The sequence below is a fragment of the Schistocerca americana genome, chromosome X (assembly GCF_021461395.2).
Source record: "Schistocerca americana isolate TAMUIC-IGC-003095 chromosome X, iqSchAmer2.1, whole genome shotgun sequence".
Taxonomy (NCBI): Eukaryota; Metazoa; Arthropoda; class Insecta; order Orthoptera; family Acrididae; genus Schistocerca; species Schistocerca americana.
The window spans coordinates 85,186,306-85,211,367 of NC_060130.1; the positions used below are offsets into that span (position 1 = coordinate 85,186,306).

Below are 25,062 nucleotides of genomic sequence, written 5' to 3' on the forward strand. Positions count from 1 at the left end.
TGTTCCTTTTGATTGGTCGCCTGCATGCGAGCGAGAGTTCACCTCGTTGAAGGGCCTCCTCACGTCAGCCCCTTGTTTGGCTACTTTTGATCCCCATAAGCCGTTGGTCCTAGCTACAGATGCTTCGCAGTATGGGGTGGGGGCGGTCCTGGCCCATCGCAACACAGATGGTTCTGAGCAACCACTGGCATTTGCGTCTAAAACCCTTAGTCCCGCGCAGGCCCATTACTCCCAGGTGGAAAAAGAGGCTTTTGGCCATTGTCTACGCTGTTATCAAGTTTCACCCTTTCTTGTATGGCACGAAGTTTCAGTTAATCACTGACCATAAGCTGTTAATATCGTTATTTGGCCGCACGTCTCAGATTCCGGATAGGGCGGCCCACAGACTACAGCGCTGGGCCTTGTTCCTCTCTAAGTACCATTATGACATTCATTTTCGCCCTACAGGACAGCATGCCAACGCCGACACTCTTTCCTGTCTTCCGGTGGGCCCGGATCCTACGTTCGATCGGGAGGAGATTATGTGTTTTCATTTGGATGTGGCGTCCCACCAAGCGGTGGCCCTCCGGGCCGGGCCTCGGACCCTCTTCGTAATTATTTTCTTCTACGAGACTGCCTCTCGGCCTTGGAAGGCGTTCTCCTTCTGGCTACCGATGATACAGCTCCTCGCATGGTTGTTCCTGCAAGTTTACGAAGGGAGGTCCTCACGTTATTACATGCGGGGCACTGGGGTGTTTCCCATACTAAAACCTTGGCTCGCAGACGTGTGTACTGGCCCGGTATTGACAGAGAAATTGAGCACTTGGTGGCCGCCTGTTCCCAGTGTGCGAGCCAACAAGCATCTCCCAGGGCAGCGTTCTCTTCCTGGCCACTGGCAACCCAAGCATGGGAACGTGTTCACATCGATTTTGTGGGCCCGTTTCTCAATGGCTTTTGGCTCATTGTCATTGATGCTTATTCCCGATTCCCATATGTGGTTCGCTGCTCCTCAACCAGTTCAGAAGTTGCAATCCAGGCACTAGCAAAAACCTTTTCTGTGGAAGGTCTGCCAATCACCCTGGTCTCGGACAATGGATCGCAGTTTATTTCGCAGACCTTCCAGGATTTTTGTAGGCGCTTCAGTATTCGGCAGGCGCTTCAGTATTCGGCACGTTTGCTCTCCCCCCTTCCATCCACAATGGAATGGGGAAGCCGAGCGCATCGTGCGCCATTTAAGATGCAGATGAAAAAGTATATGCACGAATTTCCTGCGGAGGAAGCATTGACATTTTTCTTGACGGCATACCGGACCACACCAATGGGAGAACACAGCCCCACAGAGCTCCGCCATGGGTGTCAACCTAGTACTCTGCTGCACCTCCTCCGGTCTGGTCCTCGCCAGTCTTCACAAAATGGAGTGCCTGGCTTTCCACTGGGTATGTCGGTCTGGGCCCGTGGGTTTGGTCACAATCCACGTTGGATACCGGCGGTGGTCCTGCGCCGAAATGGCCGTCGGCTCTATACCTTGCAGGCAGGGGACCGGGTGGTACGTCATCACCAAAATCAGCTACGTCCACGTTCGGGCACCCACCCTCCGACCTCTCGGACACCGGCTTCCCCATTGCCGGCACCTGTGTTGGTTTCACAGGGTACGTTCCCTCCTCTCCCCACTGTGACTCTGCTACACTGCGATGGTTCTCAGCCTTGGCAGCCTCCAGTAGCTCCAGCACCGGCATCACCATCGTTCAAGATGCCCCAGCGAGAGCCGGCCCCCCTAGCAGGCCCGGTTTCTCAGGAGGCTGGTTCACCTGTGGTCGTCCCTTCCCCTTCGTCCCCGCCACTGGGTCTTGCCCCTCCCGAGGTGGAACAGGATCCGGAGTTTGACAGCTTGTCGCCCGTTCTGTCCCGGGCTCCAGTTGTGGGACGACGGGGACATCTTCGTGTGGGTCACTTCCAGCCGTATTCGAAGGTTCCGGCTCGAGGGTTGGCAGATCCCCTCGACTCCAGCCATCCAATGGATGTGGAGGTCATTGCTCCTGCCCGACGCTCCACCTTCCGACGCAGTGGATCACAGTGGCTCCACCCCCCCGAAGGAGGAGGAGTGCAGTAGCCACCAGAAAGATCGCGGGAGGCGCACATTGGCACGGCGCGTCATGGATGGTAGTTGCTGCAAGTAGAGTCCCGTCCACCAGAGGGCACGCGAGAATTCGGACACGACCTCTGCCGGCATAACAACAACAACAACAACAACTCCGGCAGCACGGGCCGTGCCCAGGCAGTTAACATCAGGCATGCCTAGGACACAGTCCCGGTCTACGCTAAGTGAAGTGCAACGTAAACGTGAACAGTGTTACTACAGGATACTTACACAGTGGTACTGAAGGCTGACAAAGGTAATGTAACAGTACTGTTATCTCATAATTTGTATTTTGATAAGATGAATGGTCTACTAAGCCATTTTACCTGTAGGAAGACTGATTATGATACTACAGGACTGATGAAATGCAAAACTTCTGCATTCCTGAATTATATACCTTGTTATGTCAAGAGACCACCAAGAGCTTAAGAAAAATGATTGTGTACCTACCAAACTGCATTGACTTGTAAAATTCTAAAACAAGATCTACCTTTACTGCCAATAGTAAGCAACATTGGTGCTCCTACATACTATATAATAATTTCGAGCAGTTAGTCCATGAACCCACGCGAATTGTAAATGGTTGCAAAAACACACTTGACCTTTTAGCCACAAACAATCCAGAGCTAATAGAGAGCATCATGACTGATACAGGAATTAGTGATCACACGGTCATTGTAGCTAGGCTCAATACCGTTTCTTCCAACTCCACCAGAAACAAACGCAAAATAATTTTATTTAAAAAAGCGGATAAAGTGTCACTAGAAGCCCTCCTAAGAGACAGTCTCCATTCCTTTCGAACTGACTATGCAAATGTAGACGAGATGTGGCTCAAATTCAAAGATATACTAGGAACAGAAATTGAGGGATTCATACATCATAAATTGGTAAGGGATGGAACTGATCCCCCATGGTACACAAAACAGGTCCGAACGCTGTTGCAGAGGCAATGGAAAAAGCATGCGAAGTTCAGAAGAACGCAAAATCCCGAAGATTGGCTAAAATTTACAGACGCGTGAAATTTGGCACGAACTTCAATGCAAGATGCCTTTAATAGGTTCCACAATGAAACATTGTCTCTAAATTTGGTAGAAAATCCGAAGAAATTCTGATCGTATGTAAAGTACACAAGCGGCAAGACGCAGTCAATACCTTCGCTGCGCAGTGCCGATGGTACTGAAACCGACAACTGTGCCACTAAAGTGGAGTTTTTGAATGCAGTTTTCTGAAATTCCTTCACCAGGGAAGATGAATGGAATATTCCAGAATTTGAAACACAAACAGCATGAGTTTCTTAGAAGTAGATACCTTAGGGGTTGCGAAGCAACTCAAATCGCTTGATACGGGCAAGTCTTCAGGTCCAGATTGTATACCAATTAGGTTCCTTTCAGATTATGCTGATACAATAGCTCCCTACTTAGCAATCATATACAACCGCTCACTCACTGATAGATCTGTACCTACAGATTGGAAAATTGCGCAGGTTGCACCAGGGTTTAAGAAGGGTAGTAGAAATAATCCATCGAACTACAGACCTATATCATTGACGTCAGTTTGCAGTAGGGTTTTGGAGCATATACTGTATTCAAACATTATGAATCACCTCAAAGGGAATGATCTATTGATACGTAATCAGTATGGTATCAGAAAACATCGTTGTTGTGCAACGCAGCTAGCTCTATATTCGCACGAAGTAATGGCCGCTCTCGACAGGGGATCTGAGGTTGATTCCATATTTCTGGATTTCTGGAAAGCTTTTGACACCGTTCCTCACAAGCGACTTCAAATCAAGCTAATGGGGTATCATCTCAGTTGTGCGACTGTATTCGTGATTTCCTGTCAGGAAGGTTGCAGTTCGTAGTAATACATGGCAAATCATCGAGTAAAAGTGAAGTGATATCAGGTGTTCCCCAGGGAAGCATCCTGGGGCCTCTGCTGTTCCTGATCTATATAAATGACCTGGGTGACAATCTGAGCAGTTCTCTTAGGTTGTTCGCAGATGATGCTGTAATTTACCGTCTAGTAAGGTCATCCGAAGACCAGTATCAGTTGCAAAGTGATTTAAAAAAGATTGCTGTATGGTGTGGCAGGTGGCAGTTGACGCTAAATAACGATAAGTGTGAGGTGATCCACATGCGTTCCAAAAGAAATCTGTTGGAATTCGATTATTCGATAAATAGTACAATTCTCAAGGCTGTCAATTCAACTAAGTACCTGGGTGTTAAAATTACGAACAACTTCAGTTGGAAAGACCACATAGATAATATTGTGGGGAAGGTGAGCCAAAGGTTGCATTTCATTGGCAGGACACTTAGAAGATGCAACAAGTCCGCTAAAGAGACAGCTTACACTACACTCGTTTGTCCTCTGTTAGATTATTGCTGCGCGGTGTGGGATCCTTACCAGGTGGGATTGACGGAGGACATTGAAAGGGTGCAAAAAAGGGCAGCTCGTTTTGTATTATCACATAATAGGGGAGGGAGTGTGGCAGATATGATATGCGAGTTGGGATGGAAGTCATTAAAGCAAAGATGTTTTTCGTTGCGGCGAGATCTATTTACGAAATTTCAGTCACCAACTTTCTCTTCCGAATGCGAAAATATTTTGTTGAGCCCAACCCACATAGGTAGGAATGATCATCAAAATAAAATAAGAGAAATCAGAGCTTGAACAGAAAGGTTTAGATGTTCGTTTTTCCCCCGCACTGTTCGGGAGTGGAATGGTCTAGTATAGTATGATTGTGGTTCGATGAACCCTCTGCCAAGCACCTAAATGTGAATTGCAGAGTAGTCATGTAGATGTAGATGTAGATATACCCATACATCTTACTTCCTTGCTAACACCATTAATGGACAAATGCTTCCATCATATATGTAACTTGGCCAATTTTATCAGTACACTGTCAGCTCTCTGTCCAACCAGTTTGTATTATTTAGTGAGCTTCGATCTAGTATCACTTTTTATAATGGTCCTTCTTGCAGAGTGTTTGGTGAACATCACTGATTTGTTTCAGGATGCTCTTTCTTCAGTCTATGGTATGTTCAACTACGAATATTTTGAGCTGACCAGTGGAGTTACCATGAGTAGCTCTCTATCTCCCCTGATGGCCAACTTTTTTACGGTGGACTCTGAGGAGAGAGCACTGGGATAAGTGGTCCTTAAACCAACAGTAACTTTTAAGTATGCAGACGATACTTCCATCATGTGGCCTCATGGAGGAGATAATGGAGATTCTGTATCACCTCAACTGCATCCATAAGAAAATCCAATTTACTATGGAAGTAGAGGAAGATTGTTGTGTGCCTTTCCTGGATATTTTGGTTAGACAGAAGAATGATGATGGTTCTCTGAGGGCATTCAGTTTATCTTACCCTCACTCATACAGATTTGTATTTACAATCACTGAGTTGTCATCGCCCATCAGAATCTATGAGTGTGCTTAAAACACTTGCACAGAGCTCACACAGTCTCAGATCCAGATAGTCTGCTTAAAGAGCTTGTCCACCTAAAGACAGTGTTCAGGGAAATGGATATTCTACCTAGCAGATTAACAGGGCATTATCAGTTAAAACCAAAAACCAGTAATTGGGTAAAGAAGAGGGCACAATGGCAAAATCTCTAGTTTTTCTCCCCTCTATTGGCAATATTTCAGTCAAGGTAGGAAGAATATTCCACAATTTTTTGGTGAAAATAGATTTCCACCCACTGTCTAGACCTTCTAAGATTAGTGAAGGACTATCTGTCATTTGAGAATGCTGAAATTTACAAAATACCTTGCCAATGTAGTATGGCTTACACATGCCAGACAACACACACATGAAAGAACTCAGCACTGAACAAAATGCTGCATTCACCTTTTGCGGCTAAGAAATTTGGAAGTAAGAAAGTCAGCTAATGTTGAACAATGTATCTCCATGAGACATTCAGTGAAGTATGAGAGTACTATAAATTTGAACACAGCAACTTATTTTCATTAAACTATGTGTGGCAGTAGTTATGATGAACCATGATAGTGGCTACCTACTGGATAATGTGTGGAACCTTACCATTTCCACAACTGGCTCTAATTGAAGATGAAAGAGTATGCCAATAACTGTGGTGGTTGACAACCCTGAGGACCGCTGAGTTCTGCAGTTCCACCAGCGAGAGTACTGCCTGCTGGGTGGTGTGGTCAGTCCGTTAACACATTCTTAACACTTGAATAGGACACACACAGTGCATAAATAAATTTCAGAATGGAGGAAGCTTTCAAATGTCTTCAATGGCTCATCTGAAGATAACTGGCAGGTGCCCAGTTGAAACATCATGGAGTGTAGTAATGGCAACCAGGTGCAAGCCCAAAATTTCTTTGAATGATAAAACTAATTTTTGAAACAAAATAAAATCACATTTTGATGACACAGTAATTTCACCAACACCTAGCGATGTGTGGTAGATTTATTTTGCATAATGAGTTATGACTGATAACTTTACTTCTCACCCCAAAATTACTTGTAATATTATTAGCTTTCACATATACTGTCAAATGAAGTAGGTTTATCTTAAAATCAAGGATTTCTTTTCTGGAATGAGATTTCTCAGTTTTGGAATGTACAGAGCCTTACAAGAAAAGGGGAAGTACTCATAAGACATGGCTGTATGCCAGTGTAACTTTGTACGTGTACATACCATCACTAGGTATGTAAAATATTAGAGTTGTAATCCTTTGTGACAGGAAGAACAGCCTTTAGAGTGCATTATAGTTGATCATGATGAGCGTTGTTGCTACAACTGGTAGGGTATATAGGGGGAATTCTGTGAATGCCCCTTATATTGAGTGATCACTGTGAAGGACACGGAGATGTTGCTCACTCATGTGAGATGGCATTATCAGCAACTGACAGAATTTGAAAGACACTTCATTGTGGGTCTCCCCATTTAGCCAACTGGTTGAATTGTGAAGTATCTAGGTTTATGAGCCACTCAGATACATTTGTGGCCCGATGTTGGACTGCGTGAATGCACATTGTAACCACTTCACATTTGTGCCTGCTACCTGTAAACAATTCATGGAGTCACAACAATCTGTGCAATCGCACACCACTGGTCAGAGAGCAGCAGCAGTTGGCCTAGGCAATTATCATTTCACTCATAGGCTGCAGTTAACACCTCAACACAAATGGCTGTGTTTGGAGTCGTGTGCCATGACTGGGACACATGGACCACTGACAAATGATGTCACATTGTGTTGAGCAATGAATCACAATTCTGCAGTAACCCAGGTGACCATTGTCAATGAGGATGGCTGTAACCTGGGGAAGGGTACCACTCTTCCAATGTTTTGGAGAGGCACAGCAGTGTTACTCCTAGCGATTTGGTGTGGGGAGCCATGGGGTATGACTTCATGTCATGGCCAGTAGAGACTGACGGAACTCTGATGATACAACAGTATGTCATGGTCCTGCATCTTCACATGCTGCTTCTCATGTGACAGTATTGTGGTGCCATTTTTCAACAGGACAATGCTCATCCACAAACGGCATATGTCTTTGTGAACTTTCTGCATGATGTCAAGGTACTCCTATGGTCATCAAGATCCCCAGATCTGTCTCAATAGAACAAAGACCATATACAAAAGTTGTAGGTTAGTTTACCTCAGGAGAGGATACAGCAAGTTTATGATACCTTTCCCAACCAGATTAGTCATGCACCCACACCAGAGGTGCAGTGCCATACTGATAAATGAGCTCATACTGCCGAACATTTTCTACATTTCACTCTACCCTGTAATCACTAAAGTAACATCACATAACCACTCAACCCATGAAGTTCCATTTAGTTTCCTCCTTCCCGTCTGGGTGCTTCACTTTCTTGTCAAGTATTTTATATGTGAATGTTCACAATGTAATCATAATTATATTCTGTAAGAAATAATAGCACACTCTTTGATATAAATACATTCCATAAATGAACTCCATCAGTTTTCTTTAGAAAACCCTATTGCAGGTATGGTTTCAAAATCGCCGTGCCAAATGGAGGAAACAGGAAAAGTTAGCAGCAAAGCAGCATCAGCAACTAAATCAGTCACAGCTTGTCCATGGTTCATCTCTTGTTCAAGGAATTATTTCCATTCCAGGTGAGAGTGCTTTCTCAGTCTATGAAAATGTAACAGCTTACTTGTATCTACACTTAGTAAGCATTCCTCCATTTTCAGTTTTTATTGATTCACAGTAACAATTATAGACATGCTAAACACAGAAAATGTTCATTTATAATAAACTAAACAAGTAAATTCTATGCATAATTGAGCAATTAATTCAGCACAGTTTTGACATTTCATTGATTATATTTCCCATGTAGTTTTGTGTACCAGAATTCTGTGACTTTGTTCTAAAACTTTTGGCTATTGTAAATTTTTGTGTTATTGTTTCAGTTACATCAAGCCCCAGCCTCAGTGTTGAATCTCCTCTGCTTTCTCCTTCTCAGTCTCTTTCAGGAATGTCAAGCAATAATGTTCCATTTTCAATTGGTAGGTATAAGCTTTAAAATATTTAGGTGTTAACCATTATTCCATACTTTATGTAATACATGTTAAGATTTAAAATTTCTTTTGTTCTCTGTGCTTTGAAATTTAGGTGTTTTCATCTTGTATTATACAGCCATATGAAGTGTGTGTCATTACTACCATTACACTGTAGGAATAATGACAAAATTAGCAATAACTTGCCAAAATAGCATAAGAGATTTACCCTCATGTAAACACAATATTTCAAAATATTGAAAATTTGTATGTCCGTAGCCAGCTTTTAAGCAATCTCATTTAAAAAAAAATATCTTTTGAGCCTATTTCATTATACCTTATATCCCTTATAGTGATATAAAGCAGTTACTTGAGCAGATCTAATGCATTTGTAAGAGAATGTTTACTTTTAGTCCTTGTGTTTTCTGTCACAGCTGGAAAGACTTCCTAGAATTTGGTGGCCAATGATTTTAATTTATATCAAATGTCTTGTTGGCTTATCAACAAATGGACTAACAATTTTTTCTTTAATAAAACAACATTGTTTGCTCATTTTGTGTTTATTTATCTTTTTTAAGCTGTTTCAACAACAGAATGAAAGTTTCTGCTGTACTGTTTGTACAACAGAATCATATCTTACTCATAGGCAGCCCTTAAGATTATATGGTCTTGTCTTCATGGAACATGATGCTCCAGTTCCACATTTCAGCATTCTTTCCCCCATCTGTGTATGAATATAATTTACTCTCATTCATATACCTAAAAAGATTGAAAGTGGAGTAGCTAAATATGTAATAAGAAATGGAGTGAGTCTCTCACCTACAGCATTTATTTCATTCCGCTATACTTTCTATAAATGAACTTCAATCAATTTGACTGCATTGTAACTTGTAGTTCTCTTATACAAAACTGTTTATTTTTTACATAATCATAGTGGTCTAGGGGTAGCATCTTTGATTCATAATCAAAACGTGTTCGGTCCCGGGTTCGATCCCCGCCACTGCCTAAATTTTGATAAATAATCAGCATTGGCGGCCAAAGACTTCTGGCATAAGAAGTCAGCCTCATTCTGCCAATGGCCTTGTCAAAGAGGGCCGAGGAGTGGATAGAGGTTCAAGGCACTCTCTTTTCTTAGGGTGGGAAATTGCCCCTAAAGGCGGAAGAATCAGCAATGATCAACGACATGAGGATGCAGAAGGCAATGGAAACCACTGCATTAAAGACACGTAACGTGTATCCACAGGACATGTGGCCTGTAATTGAAGAAGTGTCATGATGATCTCTCCATTGGCAAAAGATTCCGGAATAGTCCCCCATTCGGATCTCCGGGAGGGGACTGCCAAGGGGGAGGTTACCATGAGAAAAAGATTGAATAATCTGCGAAAGGATAACGTTCTACGAGTCGGGGCGTGGAATGTCAGAAGCTTGAACGTGGTAGGGAAACTAGAAAATCTGAAAAGGGAAATGCAAAGGCTCAATCTAGATATAGTAGGGGTCAGTGAAGTGAAGGGGAAGGAAGACAAGGATTTCTGGTCAGATGAGTATCGGGTAATATCAACAGCAGCAGAAAATGGTATAACAGGTGTAGGATTCGTTATGAATAGGAGGGTAGGGCAGAGGGTGTGTTACTGTGAACAGTTCAGTGACCGGGTTGTTCTAATCAGAATCGACAGCAGACCAACACCGACAACGATAGTTCAGGTATACATGCATCATCGCAAGCTGAAGATGAACAGATAGAGAAAGTGTATGAGGATATTGAAAGGGTAATGCAGTATGTAAAGGGGGATGAAAATCTAATAGTCATGGGCGACTGGAATGCAGTTGTAGAGGAAGGAGTAGAAGAAAAGGTTACAGGAGAATATGGGCTTGGGACAAGGAATGAAAGAGGAGAAAGACTAATTGAGTTCTGTAACAAGTTTCAGCCAGTAATAGCAAATACCCTATTCAAGAATCACAAGAGGAGGAGGTATACTTGGAAAAGGCCAGGAGATACGGGAAGATTTCAATTAGATTACATCATGGTCAGACAGAGATTCCGAAATCAGATACTGGATTGTAAGGCATACCCAGGAGCAGATATAGACTCAGATCACAATTCAGTAGTGATGAAGAGTAGGCTGAAGTTCAAGACATTAGTCAGGAAGAATCAATACGCAAAGAAGTGGGGTACAGAAGTACTAAGGAATGACAAGATACGTTTGAAGTTCTCTAACGCTATAGATACAGCAGTAAGGAATAGCGCAGTAGGCAGTACAGTTGAAGAGGAATGGACATCTCTAAAAAGGTCCATCACAAAAGTTGGGAAGGAAAACATAGGTACAAAGAAGGTAGCTGTGAAGAAACCATGGGTAACAGAAGAAATACTTCAGTTGATTGATGAAAGAAGGAAGTACAAACATGTTCCCGGAAAATCAGGAATACAGAAATACAAGTCGCTGAGGAATGAAATAAATAGGAAGTGCAGGGAAGCTAAGACGAAATGGCTGCAGGAAAAATGTGAAGACATCGAAAAAGATATGATTGTCGGAAGGACAGACTCAGCATACAGGAAAGTCAAAACAACCTTTGGTGACATTAAAAGCAACGGTGGTAACATTAAGAGTGCAACGGGAATTCCACTGTTAAATGCAGAGGAGAGAGCAGATAGGTGGAAAGAATACATTGAAAGCCTCTATGAGGGTGAAGATTTGTCTGATGTGGTAGAAGAAGAAACAGGAGTCGATTTAGAAGAGATAGGGGATCCAGTATTAGAATCAGAATTTAAAAGAGCTTTGGAGGACTTATGATCAAATAAGGCAGAAGGGATAGATAACATTCCATCAGAATTTCTAAAATCATTGGGGGAAGTGGCAACAATACGACTATTCACGTTGGTGTGTAGAATATGAGTCTGGCGATATACCATCAGACTTTTGGAAAAGCATCATCCACACAATTCCGAAGATGGCAAGAGCTGACAAGTGCGAGAATTATCACACAATCAGCTTAACAAGTCATGCATCGAAGTTGCTTACAAGAATAATATACAGAAGAATGGAAAAGAAAATTGAGTATGCACTAGGTGACGATCAGTTTGGCTTTAGGAAAAGTAAAGGGACGAGAGAGGCAATTCTGACGTTACGGCTAATAATGGAAGCAAGGCTAAAGAAAAATCAAGACACTTTCATAGGATTTGTCGACCTGGAAAAAGCGTTCGACAATATAAAATGGAGCAAGCTGTTCGAGATTCTGAAAAAAGTAGGGGTAAGCTATAGGGAGAGACGGGTCATATACAATATGTACAACAACAAAGAGGGAATAATAAGAGTGGACGATCAAGAACGAAGTGCTCATATTAAGAAGGGTGTAAGACAAGGCTGTAGCCTTTCGCCCCTACTCTTCAATCTGTACATCGAGGAAGCAATGATGGAAATAAAAGAAAGGTTCAGGAGTGGAATTAAAATACAAGGTGAAAGGATATAAATGATACGATTCGCAGATGACATTGCTATCCTGAGTAAAAGTGAAGAAGAATTAAATGATCTGCTGAACGGAATGAACAGTCTAATGAGTACACAGTATGGTTTGAGAGTAAATCGGAGAAAGATGAAGGTAATGAGAAGTAGTAGAAATGAGAACAGTGAGAAACTTAACATCAGGATTGATGGTCACGAAGTCAATGAAGTTAAGGAATTCTGCTACCTAGGCAGTAAAATAACCAATGACGGACGGAGCAAGGACGACATCAAAAGCAGACTCGCTATGGCAAAAAAGGCATTTCTGGCCAAGAGAAGTCTACTAATATCAAATACCGGCCTTAATTTGAGGAAGAAATTTCTGAGGATGTACGTCTGGAGTACAGCATTATATGGTAGTGAAACATGGACTGTGGGAAAACCGGAACAGAAGAGAATCGAAGCATTTGAGATGTGGTGCTATAGACGAATGTTTAAAATTAGGTGGACTGATAAGGTAAGGAATGAGGAGGTTCTACACAGAATCAGAGAGGAAAGGAATATGTGGAAAACACTGATAAGGAGAAGGGACAGGGTGATAGGACATCTGCTAAGACATGAGGGAATGACTTCCATGGTACTAGAGGGAGTTGTAGAGGGAAAAAACTGTAGAGGAAGACAGAGACTGGAATACGTTAAGCAAATAATTGAGGACGTAGGTTGCAAGTGCTACTCTGAGATGAAGAGGTTAGCACAGGAAAGGAATTCGTTGCGGACCGCATCAAACCAGTCAGTAGATTGATGACCAAAAACAAAAAAAAAACAAAAAGTGGATCAGAATTTTATCTTGTCACTACATCAGCATCATAATCACACAAACTGGTTGTGGTCAAATTTTGTCTCTAAGTCAGTAACAAGAAGTGAGGTACAGATAGCAGTTTCATGTATTTTATTATCTATTTTGGACAGGATAACCCAGATTATCAGAAATGTGGGACAGGTTATCATAACATTTTAATCATCACCTCAAAAATCAAGTTAGATAATTAATTTTTTGTTTGTTTGTTTGTTACTCATTGAAATCCTCTCTCCAGAGTGCTATAGCATGCTACAAGAGAATCCCAAATAAAAAGGTGCAGCCCATTGATAATTGATGTGGAAATCTGTTTTCTGCATCTAAAGCCAAACAAAACTGCTGGCAGAAGTGCACAGAAACAACCCACTATCATATGACACAGTGGTTAGGTGGAGCAGATACCTCCAGTGTAGTCAAACAGGTTTGAATTATGATTAATGAAGAAGCAGTTTTTTTTGTTTTTTTTTAACTGGGGATCACAAGAGAACTGTAAGTCATAGTGCTTGAAAACCTATTTATCACAACTGAGGCACTAGCAAAAAAATGAAAATCAATTTTCAACATCTAGCATGACATTTTGAACAGGACATAGGTCACAGGGTGCTGGATTCACGGGCAGTTCATGCCTATCCAACAAGCTCACCAAACTGAGAGGCCTGCAAAAAGGTTGAGCTGTGTTAAGTCACACAAGATGACTACTTTATCACCTACTCACAATGGATCAGTGCAGTTGTACCACTATACCACTGAGACAAAGGAGAAAAGCAAGTAAGGGAAACATGTGGATCCACCACCACCAAAAGCCGAAGGCACAACAATTGTCAGGGAAGGTGATGCTGAGTGTTTTATGGGACTGACACAGTGTGGCAATAACAGATTATGCTTTCATGGGGAAAACTGTCACAGGAGCATACTACCAAAATCTCCTGATGAGTTTACGAGAGGCTGTTGAAACGAAGTGTTGTGGTAAGCTGTCTGAAGGGGTGTTTCTGCTCGACACCCCAGCTCATTCTGCACATGAAAAAATCACATGTGCTGCTTCTTAAGGCTATAAAATTTTGCCTCTTTCTCCATATTCTTCTGATATGGCACCAAGTAAATTCTCCCTCTTGAGAAAAATGAGGTTTAGATTAATCCTGTTAGTTCGTAGAAGGACCATTGCAAAATGATAGATACTGGAAAGACAATTTCTCTTTTAATGTGTGTGCAGCCTATAGAAAATAGGTTTTGAGGGAATTTGTTTTGTTTTTCACATGGCAGGGATGGTAAGTAAACTAAAAATGCAGTGAGTTGGCTCTTGCTGTGGACTATTTCTTTCAAGAATCACTGATTGTTCATAAGTGACTTTTCAAGATGTTTTGATGAAAGTCTTATGACAGATGTATGCTTCCTTTTTTTCATTGTATAAAAAAATTAATGAATTCTCAGTGAATTTCCAGAAAATGTATATTTGTAAACATGGAGGCATACATAACTTTGAAAAAGGAAATAAAGTAGTCCAGAGTTCAACATCTCATTAATTTACGGTTATAAGAGATGGGGCACTTGCTCAGCTAGACAAGGACATTCCTTCCTTAAATCATCACATAAATGTCAAAATGATAGATATTTAAAAAAAGTGACAATGGGTTAGAAAAGCAAATGAATATTCTCAACAGAGGAAAAGCCACTGGACTTGATGGGATACCAATACAGTTCTACATAGAGCATGCAGAAGAAATGGTTCCTCTTCTAGCAGCAGTGTACTGTAGGTTGCTGGAAGAGCAGAGGTAGAAAAAAAGTGCTGGTCATTTTCATTTTCAAAAAGGGCCATAAACAGATACACAAAACTATAGGCCTATATCTCTTACGTTGCTCTCTCGTACAATTATCAATCGTGTTCTACGCTCATGTTTTTTGACATTTCTGGAGACTGAAAATCTCCTCTGTAGGACTCAACACGGGTTTCAAAAACAAAGACTGTGTGAAACCCAGTTCGCTCTGTTCATCCATGAGACCCAGAAAGCAGTCGATGCAGTGTTCCTCGACCTCTGGAAGGCATTCAAGACAGTTCCACACTGCTGCTGATGTCAGACAGGTTCATTGAATGAATGCACAGCAACTGTAGCCCACCCGCAAAGGAAGTAGCTTACAAAACTCTCATTCAAGCAATACTTGAATATTGCTCATAAGTCTGGATCTGTACCAGATAGAGGAAATAGAGAAGATACAAATAAGAGCAGCATGTTTCATTACAGGTTCATTTAGTAAACAAGAAGGTCAGCCAACTCCAGTGGCAGACACTGCAAGAGTGGAGTTCACAATTGTGGTGAACTTCACTGTTAAAGTTGAGAGAGCAACCATTCCTTAGGATAGTCCACTAATACATTACTTCCTCCTACATATATCTTGCAAAAAGACAAAGAAGGTAAAATTTGAGAGATTCAAGTTGACATGGAAATTTTCCACCAATTGGTCTTCTGGCAAACCATTTGTAACTGGAACAGGTAAATGGGGTGGTGACAGTGGTATACAAGCACCCTTCATCACACACCATAAAGTTGCTCGCAGAATAGATGCAGATGTAGAAAGTAAGGTCCACAGTTCATTGTGGGGAATATTATTCTACGAGAAGATGTGTGAATATTACTGAACCATCAGTTTGATAAATCGTGGTTACAAAATGCTGACACACATTATTTACAGAAGACTGGAAAGACTAGATGCTGAGCTGAGGGAGAAATGTGGGATCATGTGGGCAGTACTGGAAGAGGGACTGAAGAATGGCAAACACACTGTTATAACATTGTTGGGTTTAGAGAAAATTTTTGACGATGTTGACTGGAATACACTGTTTAAAATTCTAAAAGTATCAGAGATAAAACACAAGGAGCAGGAGGTTATCCAGAACTTCTATAGAAACCACACTGCAAATATAGGAGTCAAAGAACATTGACAGATAGCAGTAGTTGAGAAGGGAGTGAGACAGGATTGTAGCCCGTGTTCAATGTTATTAAATTTGCACACTGAGCAAGCAGTAAAGGGTAATGAAGAGAAATTTGGAAAGAGAATTTAAGTACAGGGAGAAGAAATAAAAACTTTGAGGTTTGCTAATGATATTTTAATTCTGTTGGAGATGGGAAAGGACTTGGAAGAGCAGTTGAACAGAATGGATAATGTCTTGCAAAGAGATCATAAATTATGAGGTGTGTGAGAAAAGTAATGAGACTGACAACACTGTGAGCAATCTGACAGTGCTGTGTTCTACTTGTGCATACTGGTGTGCTCATCCCTTCCAAATGCTCAGTCCAAGTTTCAGCCTCGTACAGCCGTCGTGTGATTTTTGAGAGCGCCATGGATGAATTTGTGCTGTTTTTATGTTACGAAAATGGAACAGGAGAACTTAGAGCAATATTATGCCATCAAGTTTTGTGTTAAACTTAGGGAATATATGAGTGTGAACTTTCAAAATTTGAAACAGGCGTATGGGGAACATTCTTCATCAAGAGCACAAATTTTTCACTGGCACAAATCACCTTTGGAAGGCTGAGGACACAGAAGATGAACCTCGCACAAGGATACCTTCAACTTCAAAACCAATGAAAACATCAAAGTAGTCATCAAAGTATGTATGTGTGTGTGTGTGTGTGTGTGTGTGTGTGTGTGTGTGTGTGTGTTTTGTATGGCTAGAAAAAGAAAGTGCATACTGAAAGCTAGCCAAGCTCCAAAACTTTTGTTTGTGTACCTAACTATGACATAGCACTTCTGCCTTTCAGTGAGTCATCTCCTTTATTCCTAAATAATTCAGAAACTGTATTGCATCAGCATTTGGTAGATGATATAACCCAGTCATAGATTCACTAAGTTAAGATCATTATTGTGGAGAACAACACCTGTCACTTGGACTGATCTTTTGTTGGTGTGGTGTTCAAGAAAGGATTTTTTCAAATATTGTATCTTTGCTAACATAAATTGCCACACCACCACCATTATGGTACTGCCTGTAACTGCTAGTAAGTAACCTTCTAATCTTCAATGTATTGTTTCTCTGGGTTTTAGTTCACATTCAGTAATTAAGCGCACTTGTTGTGTGTGTTCCACTTTGAAAATATGCAGTAAGTTGAGTGTGTTTCCTAGATTATTGAACAAATAAGTGCATATCTTTAAAGGTGTTACCCCTCCTTGTTGATTTACCACACAGCAAGAATAACATTTATTCAGGTTAAATTTTTTAAAACAGTAACTGGATCTTAATACTATGTTGCAATTACTGGTCACTTATTTCACAGCTGGCTTTCCTTCAAGTAAACAGAACTCAGACACATCTTAACTACATCCCTGAACATTAGTATGATGACCCTTCATCCTAAAAAAGCTTCATGGTTGTAGTCTAGGTCAATTGGATACTCCTCCTTACAAGTTTTGTCACACAGTTCACTGGTCTGGGAAACTAGCTTGGCCTTTCATTTTCTGTTTATATGCAGTACATAACTGGTGTGTTCATCATTGTTCACTTTACTTAAGTCTAGTAAATGTGCATAGTTAAACTTATCGCACAGTTTTGTTTGCTCAGAATTGATAGTACTGAACTTTATTTACACACAACCATTATAGTAAATCATGTCACACTGCCATTGTGACAATGATGTTCATATTAAATAAGTTCTGTAACAAGTTTTGAAAACATCACAGGGCTACCTTATATTTGCTTATATAAATGTCACTGCTGCTGCCTAGATCATCTTTTGTTAGTTGACTTGCCCCTGTTGTAATATTCTCCACCACTGCATTTAACATGGCACTAGGCTTAACCTTGGCGAAACAGAATGCTTTGAATGTATGAATGTACATACACATTTGTGTGTGTGTGTGTGTGTGTGTGTGAGAGGGGGAGGGGGGTGCAGGGGGAGCAGTTCTAATAATTTGTGTGTTCCATGTAAAAATTTCAGATATAAAGTTCATTTAAGTCAAATGTCTCCTCCTTTCAGTTGCAGTTTTCATGAACATTGACATTCATGATTTCTGGAAATTGTATACAGATTTGCTTTTAAATATGTATTAGTAAAACAGCAGTTCATTTGTTTCACATCACAGAGAAACTTAACAGTATAGTCACATAAGGCTTCAAATGCCATTCCTGCCACCCCTCCCACCCTGCCCCTCCAATCATGCCAATACAAGTTTGGTACCTTAATCTGCATTTGTTCACTCAGTTAAATTGACTGAAAATGTAAAATCAGTATTCAGTTTATAATGTGACTAAAATTCAATTATGATTTCAGTGCTTCTCTTTATAATAAAATTTCAGCTAATGATATATCATTCTCGTTAACTGGACCAGACATAACATTCACTGGCCCACAGTTCTTTAGCGAAAATTGTGCTGATGTTGATGGATAAAACTTGACTCTCAACTTAGGCACTTTAAGTTTTGCTAATATGGTACAGCATTCAAAGAACTGTTCAGTGCAATATTCAATTATTTTTTGGAATATGACCATGCCTTTTGTTCTGGGCAGATGTCAATATGTTTAAGACACTAAACACATATTTGGGAGTATAATATTTCAGATCCCTAATTTGGGTTGTCTGTGGTAAACCATCTTAATGCCAGAATGGTTCAATGTAAACATATTAAAACTGATTTTTCACTTTTTAGTATCAAACACAGACTGTTCAATGTAACTACAAAGATAGCAAAATAAGCTCTGTGCTGAATAATACATTAATACATAGGTAATACATTAATACATTATGTGCACAAGTAAAGCGAGAACTGGCCCTTTATATACTATGTGCAACAACCAATATGAGAACTATCATTTAATAGTTGGAAATGGTGTGATATTAAAAATAAAGTTGCTAAAAACAGTGGAGGGCGTAAACGTACCACTCAGCATATAGCCGAGGCATTGACATACACAGCTACATTGTCCCAGTGGATTACATTGTCCTGACACTGCAGTATGAGGATAATGTAGATGGCTAGGACAATACAGCCGTCCATGTGTTCCATGTGTATTTTTTTAGTTAGCTCCTTAGGTCAACACAGTCTTCAAGCTCAGTAATGCTTTCAATTTTAAGACTAGGATGTGACTGGTATGTTGGTAATATCACGGTTTCATAAAATTGCAATTGAAATAACAAGCAAATCAGTGTAAAGTAAATACACTCCTGGAAATTGAAATAAGAACACCGTGAATTCATTGTCCCAGGAAGGGGAAACTTTATTGACACATTCCTGGGGTCAGATACATCACATGATCACACTGACAGAACCACAGGCACATAGACACAGGCAACAGAGCATGCACAATGTCGGCACTAGTACACTGTATATCCACCTTTCGCAGCAATGCAGGCTGCTATTCTCCCATGGAGATGATCGTAGAGATGCTGGATGTAGTCCTGTGGAACGGCTTGCCATGCCGTTTCCACCTGGCGCCTCAGTTGGACCAGCGTTCGTGCTGGACGTGCAGACCGCGTGAGACGACACTTCATCCAGTCCCGAACATGCTCAATGGGGGACAGATCCGGAGATCTTGCTGGCCAGGGTAGTTGACTTACACCTTCTAGAGCACGTTGGGTGGCACGGGATACATGCGGACATGCATTGTCCTGTTGGAACAGCAAGTTCCCTTGCCGGTCTAGGAATGGTAGAACGATGGGTTCGATGACAGTTTGGATGTACCGTGCACTATTCAGTGTCCCCTCGACGATCACCAGTGGTGTACGGCCAGTGTAGGAGATCGCTCCCCACACCATGATGCCGGGTGTTGGCCCTGTGTGCCTCGGTTGTATGCAGTCCTGATTGTGGCGCTCACCTGCACGGCGCCAAACACGCATACGACCATCATTGGCACCAAGGCAGAAGCGACTCTCATCGCTGAGGACGACACGTCTCCATTCGTCCCTCCATTCACGCCTGTCGCAACACCACTGGAGGCGGGCTGCACGATGTTGGGGCGTGAGCAGAAGACGGCCTAACGGTGTGCGGGACCGTAGCCCAGCTTCATGGAGACGGTTGCGAATGGTCCTCGCCGATACCCCAGGAGCAACAGTGTCCCTAATTTGCTGGGAAGTGGCGGTGCGGTCCCCTACGGCACTGCGTAGGATCCTACGGTCTTGGCGTGCATCCGTGCGTCGCTGCGGTCCGGTCCCAGGTTGACGGGCACGTGCACCTTCCGCCGACCACTGGCGACAACATCGATGTACTGTGCAGACCTCACGCCCCACGTGTTGAGCAATTCGGCGGTACGTCCACCCGGCCTCCCGCATGCCCACTATACACCCTCGCTCAAAGTCCGTCAACTGCACATACGGTTCACGTCCACGCTGTCGCGGCATGCTACCAGTGTTAAAGACTGCGATGGAGCTCCGTATGCCACAGCAAACTGGCTGACACTGACGGTGGCGGTGCACAAATGCTGCGCAGCTAGCGCCATTCGACGGCCAACACCGCGGTTCCTGGTGTGTCCGCTGTGCCGTGCGTGTGATCATTGCTTGTACAGCCCTCTCGCAGTGTCCGGAGCAAGTATGGTGGGTCTGACACACCGGTGTCAATGTGTTCTTTTTTCCATTTCCAGGAGTGTAGATTAGAAGAATGGTTGAATAGAAGTCTCTTTTAGAAAAAAATCCTGATACAATTTATGTGGCATACTTATGAACTCCATTACTGTTTAATAAATAGTATAATTTTGAATGTTAATTTAGTACGAAATACAGTAGTTCTAAATGTCATGATAATGTGTTGCAGGTGGTAGCCCACTTGGCCCATTCAGCCCTGGAGTTGGACCCAGTCTGCCAACTTCTTCTCCAAGTGCAGGTGGCATCTTCTTTGGTGTGGAGTGGGGAGGCTTTTCCCCATACCACCTATCACAACACAAGTCTACAGAGTCTACTGAACCTGATGCTGACTTACTGCGGTTTAAACCCTCAAATAAAGAACAATCACCTTCAACATTATTAACACCTGAATAAAAAGATTTGTGTGTTATGCACTTACTGAAAGAGTATAGCGCATAGATGAATTTGTGACGACTGAGATTTAATGCATTCACAGCCACAGTAAAAAAGTATGGTGCCCATGTTAAACTGCATTCCTACAAGAAATAAACAGATGTTGTGAAAGTATTTCTTAAGCTGAAAAGAACTCCTTCACACATGTTCAGCAAAGAAATTAGTAAATATTACCAGTAGCACTTTCAGAAATGGGAAAAGTTAGTTTAATCAAATATAATACATACATGGAATCTAGACATACTCTCCTTGTGATTTATAGCAAAACATGTTATTACTGAAAAACTTTCATCATACAACACAGTAAAAGAATGGGTTCACTACATATATGGTCTACTGTTTACAAATTATCCAGAGATGCCTGAGAAGTCAGCATGGTTTGTGGACAAGATCCAATATCATGTCATGTGTGTCTAAAATGTGTCAGTACTCTTAGCCAAAATTTTCATATGAGGCAATAACTAGATAACACATGTGAGTTCTATGTTGAACATAATAAGATAATGGTTTCTTTAAAGATTGTGTTCATTTCACTTCACTGTGGGATATTTGCACATCATGATACTGATTTCCTTTTTGTTTTATGTTCCATTAATAATAAACTTGTGTTAACTCTCAGAACATTATGTAACTGAGTCACTAAAATGTTTGCACTACTATAAAAATGAAAATATGCAGTAAAACATTTATAAAGCAATCCATGTTTTTAAATTTCAGCAAGCAAAACTGCAGTGATGATGACAATTTCTTATGGTTATAATTTAGATATTCTTTGGGGTTTTCTGATCTGTCTACCACAAACTTACAGAAAGCCAATAAAACCAGAGTTGATGCATGCCATTATGAAAAAAACTGTTAAACAGCTATTCAGTACTTGTATTACAAGTAAAAATATGTGATGCATGGTAATATACTTTGTATGAGGAGATTTTTATACAGCAGTGGGAACATAAACAGAAATACAATACAATTTTCCAAAATTTGTTATAGGAACTTATGTATTCATAATGTAGATATTTTATAACTTGAAGTGTTCTCCAGTGTTGTCTAAGTATTTGGTAATTCTTCTACAGATGTTATATTTTTTCTTTCATTCATTGCCCTTTGTACAGGTTCATTGATTATCTTGTGCACCATTGAAAAATAGTAGTTCTTATAAACAGATATTCCTTGTGTATTTCTGGCAGTGAGATACAGCTGTAAGTGAAAGAATAATAAAATGGCAAAGTAAAGAAAATATTTCATTTATGTCATACCTGCTTTCCTTGCATTGCTGCTTCTCTGTCAGTGAAATGAGTTCTTAGAATAGTTGTACTGTTTCACAACATACATTCATTAAAACAAGAGTTAAAACATTTACACAAAGGGATACCTGATTATTCCATAAATTAATTTCTGGGTAATATAAAAAATGCAAATAAATTGCTCAATTACATCTTGTGGCATATTTTTAAACTAAAGGTTAAATTTTTTGGACCTGAAATTTAATTGTTTGCATTAAGAATTTCAGCTTTTTATTTTTAGCATTTACCTACAAGCCATGAAATTGGGAGATAACTAGTTCGTGCCAGAGCCAACTGAAACTGGAACATCGTCACATACTAAGAGAAAAGATACCATTAAAATCAGCTGCAAGAAACAACAAGAACTTAATTCTGGACTGCAGTGAGTGGGCTATTGACTCTGACCTTTCATATCACAATTGTTGAGGTTGAAATGAACAGATATGCAAGTCAATGCATTTCCAAAATACTTGTTCTGGCTACATAATATTAATGGAAAAAAAAACTGGCAACAGCTACACCTGAGCAACGGTTGTGAATGGAACTGCATTGCACTTTAGACTATGTTACATATTTATACCTGTTTGTAACTTCCATAGCAACAGGGGAAACACACCCAATAGGGAGTGGTCAAGTGATAGTGACCAGAATCACAGCATGTTATGATGACCCCACTATTGTGTACAGGAATGATATCTTCGTAAATCAAAGTGTCAGCCCTGCTGCCTATAACTTAAAAAACAATGAGCATGTAATGCAGCAAGTAGCCCACCACACATTTTCATTACACCACATGCAGAGACAACCACAGCAACTGCAGCAAGGTGGTCAGGTGCGACAGAACAACTTGACAGAAGCTGGAAACTATCAGCAATGGCTGGAGCTGCTGCTGCACAATCATGGAGAATTTCTGCGTTCCGTGCAGCCCTGTCAGGATTTACAGCAGATAGGTGCATATCAACAAATGGTGGTAACAGCAGTCTAATACAGGTAATGGCAGCTTGCAGCAAAAGCCTTGTGCTAAGTCACTCTCTATAGAGAATAGCTCCAGCACTAAAAATGCTAAACTGATGATTCTTTTTGTACCAGCACAACAGCTGGAAGACTGCAATATGCAAGACTGTATGTATGAACAGCAGCACCTTTGTACTGATTACAGCTACAGTTAGCTGTTCTATGCAAATATGAGAGGTAAACAGAATAATTGCACACCTGTGCGTCTGAGCAATTCCACTCAAATCGACAGTTCTGGTGAAACATAATACTCAGCTGAAGAGGACAGAAGTGCAATGAATATAGCTATAACAGTTGGTATTATCACACTGGTGAGGGTCCATATATTGTCTTCATTGATTGTTAATCCCAGCATGTGGGAAAACTCCATCCTATGGCTGTAGCCAGACTCTTAAAGACAGTTAAGATTGGAAAAATAAAACTGACGAAATCGTGATAGTGGGAAGAAATAGGATAAGAGTTCAGCTCTGGTCTGCCAGTGTGACTAATTCACTTGCAACGTCATCATCACTGAAAGATGAAAATCTGGAATGTTATATATCTACCCAGATGATATGTAACCTGGGAATTATCCATAACATCAAAAAGGATATCAATAAATAAAGACACCTACTGGTCTGTACCGGTAGTTCAGCTCTCGGCAGCTTTCAGATCGTGTTTCACAGTATTGCTTCAGACACAATGTTCACCCCTAAAGAGTGCCAGTTAAACCTCCAGTTTTATCACATACAGGCACAGTGTTCAAGTAAGCGATGCTGCACCAGATGTGGTGATGAAAGCAATCTAACACAGTGCATATCATCATCTGGTCCAAGATGCCTTTACTGCTCTGGTAATCACCTATATACAGACAGAACTGCCCACTATATCATAAACAATAGCCAAGTATATGGTTGTTGCCTATTTTTGGCACCCAAACGTTACAAACCTATGGTCCTTTGTACTGGGGTAACAGCTGCCACCAAATTTTCATCGTCTAACGTAATTACATTGACAGCTCGTAACTATCTGCTATTAGAGCTCAGCTGAATTGACAGTCTCAAATGGAATCTTCATCTCATAAGCATTCTGTCATATCCGTACTGAGACCATGGTCCTTCCCAACTGAAACCTATACACCAACAGTATGACATCCCAAATCAGGCAGATATGCTATACCGATATACTGAAATTGTTACATCTATCAGACAAAATCCCTACCTGCCTGGGACTTCTACAGGAGCCGCTACAGACCAACAGAAGTTGCATGACACTGGCAAAATATGCCAGATAGTATTAAATGTGATTCAGAGATTACATCAACAAGCTACTGCTCCCATTTTCCAGACCAACAGAGCTGATATTATGGATGCTCTTGGTACAGAGCATTTTTTATAACATCTTCCATACATCACAAAATATTTGCAATTACAATGTAATCAGAACAAGTGACAGGCTGCATAACAATAGAAACGATGTTCCTCTTACTATTCAGTGGAATGCCAGGAGCCTTAGGCACAAATGAAACAACTTGATTGCTACAATGAACAAACTGCATGTCAGTGTCACAATCGTTTCTGAGACCTGGTTAACTGACAATGTGCACAAAGAGGACAAACATTTTAAATTTTTTAGCAAGGACAGAGATTATGTGTAGAGGGGAGCTGCAGTAGCAGTTGAAAAAACTTAATATTCTTTCCTCGTAATATACAGGTAAATAATATTTCCATAGATATTTTGTTGCTAGACATAGTGAACTTGAAAGATATTTTGAATGTTAAGGCTATATACTGTCCTCCTTATGCCTATGTTTCCACAGCCACACATCTTCAATCAGCTACCAAAGAAATGCGTACCTGGATGAGATTCTGATGCACGCA

The 25,062-nt window shown here is 41.1% G+C and overlaps 1 protein-coding gene across 3 annotated transcripts in view; it reads left to right on the forward strand.

The window, feature by feature from the left end:
- Positions 1-22,121, forward strand: part of LOC124555313 (homeobox protein aristaless-like) — a 128,246-nt gene extending 106,125 nt beyond the window's left edge. For all 3 annotated transcript variants that reach the window (XM_047129187.1, XM_047129188.1, XM_047129189.1), the window contains exons 4-6: positions 8,102-8,231; positions 8,529-8,624; positions 20,644-22,121. In XM_047129187.1, coding sequence (XP_046985143.1) covers positions 8,102-8,231; positions 8,529-8,624; positions 20,644-20,867 — 450 coding nt within the window. In that variant the 3' untranslated portion in view covers positions 20,868-22,121. The remainder of the gene's footprint in view (positions 1-8,101; positions 8,232-8,528; positions 8,625-20,643) is intronic.
- The last annotated feature ends 2,941 nt before the right edge of the window (positions 22,122-25,062 follow it).